Genomic DNA, 5,634 nt, shown 5'->3' on the forward strand with positions numbered 1-5,634 from the left:
GGCTGAAGTTTAAATGGGATGCTGTCTCCGCTCTGCGACTTACTCTACCTCTGCCTTGTAATCTTACTCTGTGTTTTAGTCTTTCTGCAAATCCATCAATTAATGGCAGCCCTCTGGAGAGTGCTTCCCGCCTCACCCAGGGAAGGGGGCACTCGCTCTGCATGCCACACGCCAAGGCCCCTCGAGTCACACAGTGCCATGAAAACCTGGAGATGAGGGGCAGGCAAGGAGACATGGCTGTCTTTACTCTCGCAGCTTGGGTTCCAATTGGCTATTCTTTATCCGAAAAACTCACCTGGAAGATTATGACAAAAGCCAGACGGGCAGACAGAACAGACCAGTACTGTTTGGAAAACTCATATGGGTTTGGGGCCCACGGCGGCTCTCGGTAATCCTTAAACCTGCCCGAAGAGGAATGTGGTGTTAAGATTGAGAAAAGATGGAGGGAAGAGGGGTACTTCGCTGAGGGAAACCTCTGAGGTCAAAGCATCGGACAAGCCCTTGACTTTCAGACTTGGGAAACAAAGAGGAGAAATCCATGGCCCGACCAATAAGTGTCCATGGAATAAAAGGACCAAAGTCCAAAAAAGCCAATGTCAGACTAGAAATGTCTTTTTCCTACTCTCTCTCTCCGATATTCTCAAAGCTTCCTCTGGTGTCTAGATTCTCCTTCCAGAGGAGCCTCAAGAATCATGAGAGGATCCCAGGGCAGTGAGTCCATCTTGACTCCCACTCACTTATAGGCCTTAGAGGGGAGAAGAGACCCACAGACTCTCATACAGTTCTCTGCAGCCTGTGGGCTCAATGAAGATATAGGTGCCAGAGACGATCCTGGGCTTCATCCCTAGGCATTTGATTTGGGACTATGGCCATGAGAGGGGGGCTGGCCTTGCTTGTACCCAGAGAAAAGCTGATTGTGACCAAGTTACGACAATCCTGGGCTTCATCCCTAGGCATTTGCTTTGGGACTATGGCCATGAGAGGGGCTGGCCCTGCTTGATGGCTGCATTCTTGTACCCAGAGAAAAGCTGATTGTGACCAAGTTAAAGGCTGAGGGAACTGAGGTGGGGAGGGCTGGTGGTAATAGTCACGGTTGATCAGTATCATCCTCTTTTACAAACCATCGCTATAATTTGGCTGTGCTGCTTAAGAAACAAAATGTCAGTGTGTGACGAGAGCTCATGCCTCCTTCTCAGATCCACAGAGAGGTCAGGGTTCATCCTCCCCATTGCCTTTTCACCCACATCCTATCTTGCAATGACACCTATGAAAAATGGCTCATTTTCTCAGACTCACTTTTTGCTAAGACTGGAAAAGTTACAAAAGCTGGTACCAGAAGAATTATGACTCTTCATGAAACTGTTTCCTCCATGGAATTCAACAAAGCTTTGATGCTCAGTAAAAGCAAAGCGGGCCCTGGGCTGAAGGGAGAGGTGGGGTGGCATCAGGCCACCATGTGGGGCGCACAGCTACCAAGGAGGGCAAGGTGGGGAGACTCTGTCTGAGAAGGAGCCAAGAAGGGAAATGAACATATGCTAACAGGCAGTATATTTCAATTTATGTGCAAGGAAGTTTTCTGGAAGTTTTCTCATTTAATCTTCACAACGGTATCCTCAGGCAGGCACTGATATACCCGTATAATACAAGAGGAAACTGAGGCTCAGAGAAGTTTAAGTACTTGGCCAAGATCTCATGGTCAGCGAGTGGTGGAGTCAAGATGAGAACCGAAGTCTGGCTGAATTCAAGCTTCTCTCCCGTCATCACAGAGCACCTTATCACCAGCGGTGGTGTGGGGTGGGCAAGTCAGAAGTGGGTGCTCTCTGTAGCTTCCCCAGCCCTAACAGCACCAACTGCTCTGAAGGATTCATGTCGAAGCCTGGTGGCTCCCAACTGCCCAAGGAGAGATGAGGGAAGAAGGTGGGGGGAAAAAGCCTAAAAAAGAGATGCACATGAAAAGATAGAAAAAGGCCTAGAGACAGAGTCAGCCACAGAAAGAGACAAACTGAGAGGGGGGGCACTAAGCATTCGACTAGGGCTGGGCAAGAGGCCAGGAGTTGCCCCCTCCCACCCAACTCCCCCTCTTCCAACAGCTGATCACAGCTGTTGCAGGCCTGGTTTGACATTCGGATGAAAAGCAAAGCTAACTGCAGCACGGCAAAACACCACGGCATTCATCACATCCATCCGTGGCTGAGGACAGAAACACGGCCAGCTTCAATTATGCTTGCTAATGGGAGAGAGGGAGAGCGTGGCTAAAGGAATAAGGACATCCCGAAGTGGGAAAAACACTCAGGCTAACCTCACCCGCTTGCTGCCCCGCAAAAGACCCCATGGCAGAAGGGAATTGATCTTAGTCTTCTCAAGACCTCCAAGGAGGGGTGCTACACACATGCTCACTCCTTTGCACAGGGAAACCCTTCCCTGGGTCCAGCCCCATCCCTTTTGCTGTAATCAGTCTGTTTCTCTTGTTCTCTAGCTCCATCTATGAAGGAACAGATGTTCACTGACCTCAGTATGAGAGCCATTGCTCACCCTGCTTTTTTGCAGTCTGAAAAGAATCCATAAATAATCGAATTCTGGTGTCCCACCTCTACCACTAACTCACATAGCTTTTGGAAATGTCACTTTGCCTTCCCTGAGTGTCCAAAACATGTTTTGAATCTAATAGGCACATTTATCTAATCAAGTATCTGGGAAAGATGAACACAGATATGTCCAGAAAACTCTACTTGAAAATACCCCTATGTCGATGGGCTAAGGGTACTCTGTTAGGAACTATAGGGCAAGTTATTCACTGAAAAGAACGATACGCTATTTAATAAACTGTGCATCTGTTCGCATTTCTCTTTCCAAAGATAAGTTTTTAAAACCTGTGACCTACAGTAGTAAGAAATACATTTTAAATTGATGTGCACATAAATATATGTCACTGAAACAAAAATTACACAAAACATATTTACCCTTGCTGTGTGCAATGCACTGGTATCTTTCTATTCTATCCTATTCTATCCTATCCGATCTGATCCTATCATCTTACCCTATCCTATCCTATTTTGTCCTATTCTATTCTTTAAAATGCTGATCATGACCCATTAAATGGATAACCTACTAATGAACCATGACTCATAGTTAGAAAAACATTGATTCCAGTAAGCCTCTGCCAGCAGGTAAATGATTGGTTGTTTACATTCCAATATAAATTCAGATTTCATAATATAAAATAAGATTTCGTCATTCTCAGATATGGTGCCCGCCTGCCTCTGCATGCTGTGTTGGGGGAGGGCTCGACAGGGGAACAGTGGCTTCTGCCAGGCTTCTCTCTGGCAGAAAACTGACCCTCCAGCCTTCACCCTGAAGCCAGACAGTTTAGTTCCTCCCCACTCATCCTTGGCAGCTTTTGATCTGCTACTCCAGAGCTGGAGCTCAGAGCAATTTCATAAAGAAAAGGATCTCAAAGAAAAAAAAACACAGTGAAGGAAATCATTAACAAAATGAAAAGACAACCTACTGAATGGGAGAAGATATTCACAAATGATATCTCTGAAAAGGAGTTATTATCTAAAATATATAAGGAACCTATACAGCTTAATGCAAAAAAAAAAAAAATAATAATTTTTTTTTTGACCAAAAAATGGGCAGAGGACCTGAATACATGTTTCTCCAAAGAGGACATACAGATGCCCAACAGACACATAAATAGTTGTTCAACATTATTAATCATCATGGAAATGCAAATCAAAAACACAATGAGGTATCACCTCAGAATGGCTATCATCAAAAAAAAAAAAAAATCAATGAATAACAAGTGCTGGTGAAGATGTGGAGAAAAGAGAACTCTTGCACACTATTTGAGGGATTGTAAATTGGTGTAGCCACTATGGAAAAGAGTATAGAGATTCCTCAAAAAATTAACATAGAGCTGCCATACGACCCAGCGATACCATGTATGGGTATTTGTCTAAAGAAAACAAAAACACTGATTCCAAAAGACATATGCACCCCTTGTTCATTGCAGCATTGTTTACAATGGCCAAGATATAGAAGCAACATAGGTGACCATCGATAGGTGAATGGATAAAAAAGATGTGCTACATATATACAATGGACTACTACTCAATAATAAGAAAAATGGAATTGTGTCACTTGCAAAAAAAACATTTTTCATCCTAAGAAGTCAAGCTTATCAAGTGTTTTCACTGAGTAACTAGAAGATACTAATTAAACAGAGATCATTAACTTTAAGACTCGAAATGTCCACAAAAGACAAAGTGGTTAACAGACTTAATTGTGTCCCCTATGGTGACAGTTGTCTGTTTCGTCTGTTTTGCTTCTAAGTCCAAGGCAAAACATTGGCAAAAACACAGGCTTTGTAGTCAGGTGTCTAGATGCCGCCCCCGCCACTTCAGTTCTATGCCCTCTGCAAGTGGCCTAACGTGCTGATGGTCAGGGCCGAAGTCTATAACGTGGGACTCAACTTCCATCTCACAGAGCTATAATGAAGACGAAATGTCAGTGAAGGCACTCAGCACACCATCCCATCTATCAGATATAGACCCACTAAACAGTAACTATTCTTTCTCCTTCGACTGAAGGTAACTTATGAAATACACCTCTTCTGTTAAAAGAGAACAGAGCACATATACCCTTGCTCCCAGTTTCTCCTGGCTTCCCAGGAAGATTTCTGAGTACTCCAGCACAGACACACCAAGTTTTCCATGATGCTGATATGAATACAAAAGAGTAGGCCAGTGCCACGACTGTGAGGGGCTTCTCTCAGTATCTGTGTCCAGGTAAAAGCAGGCAAGCCTCGGGCCGGTGGGAAGTAACTTCTGTTCTATTCCCATCAACTCGAATGCTTTCCAAAACCAGACCCTTTCCCCTGGTTGAGGGAGCTTGGTTCTCCCACAGCCTCACTGGGCAGCGAAGCACTGGTGACCCGTCAGGTCTGGTCACTTCCTACATCTGCTGTCTAGGATTTAAGCTCGGGGATACAATTTTAGGAACTGTTCTTAGATCTCACCCTCATCTATCCAGTCCTTCTTTATTTTCTTTTAGCCTTAACACTAATTTTGAGACTTCCCTTTAGTCTTTTAATATGGAGAGTCTTTCAATAATGAAACAACTGAAGTGTCTACAAAGCAAGTGTGCACATGGAGTGGCTATGTCACTTACTAACTGTAAGACCCTGAGGAAGTTACTTCACTTCTCTGGACCTCAACATTCTCATCCATAAAGTGGAGCTAACGAAATGTGCATCTTGGTGCTGAGCGCATAGACGGTGCACACTCCAGCTCTCTCACTCCGAACATGAATAAGTAAGCACATACGTGTGTGAGTGTGTGTGTGTGTGTGTGTGTGTGTGTGTGTGTGTGTGTACACTGAACAGTAAAGGAAGACACAGTGAAAAGTAAATAAGACAACATGTGAATGTGATTTCTGGAGAATTCCACAGAAAATAGACAAAACGGTTTCTTCTGGAAGAGAGTGACGGGGTGGGGGCTGAGAAGAGATTCTTTTCCTTTTATAGACATCTAAATATATATTTTCAACATATTTATATAAAATGTAATTAATATAATTTATAATTATATGTTAATACTTAATATAAATGATATATTAATTATATATTATAAA

At 43.7% G+C, this 5,634-nt stretch overlaps 1 protein-coding gene across 1 annotated transcript in view; it reads right to left on the reverse strand.

The window, feature by feature from the left end:
- Positions 1-5,634, reverse strand: part of ANO2 (anoctamin 2) — a 280,595-nt gene that overhangs the window by 2,712 nt on the left and 272,249 nt on the right. Inside the window, exon 24 of the mRNA XM_015591465.2 lies at positions 296-401. Within this exon, the coding sequence (XP_015446951.1) occupies positions 296-401 (106 nt within the window). The remainder of the gene's footprint in view (positions 1-295; positions 402-5,634) is intronic.

This window comes from Pteropus alecto, unplaced genomic scaffold (genome assembly GCF_000325575.1).
Source record: "Pteropus alecto unplaced genomic scaffold, ASM32557v1 scaffold94, whole genome shotgun sequence".
In the NCBI taxonomy this organism is placed as follows: domain Eukaryota; kingdom Metazoa; phylum Chordata; class Mammalia; order Chiroptera; family Pteropodidae; genus Pteropus; species Pteropus alecto.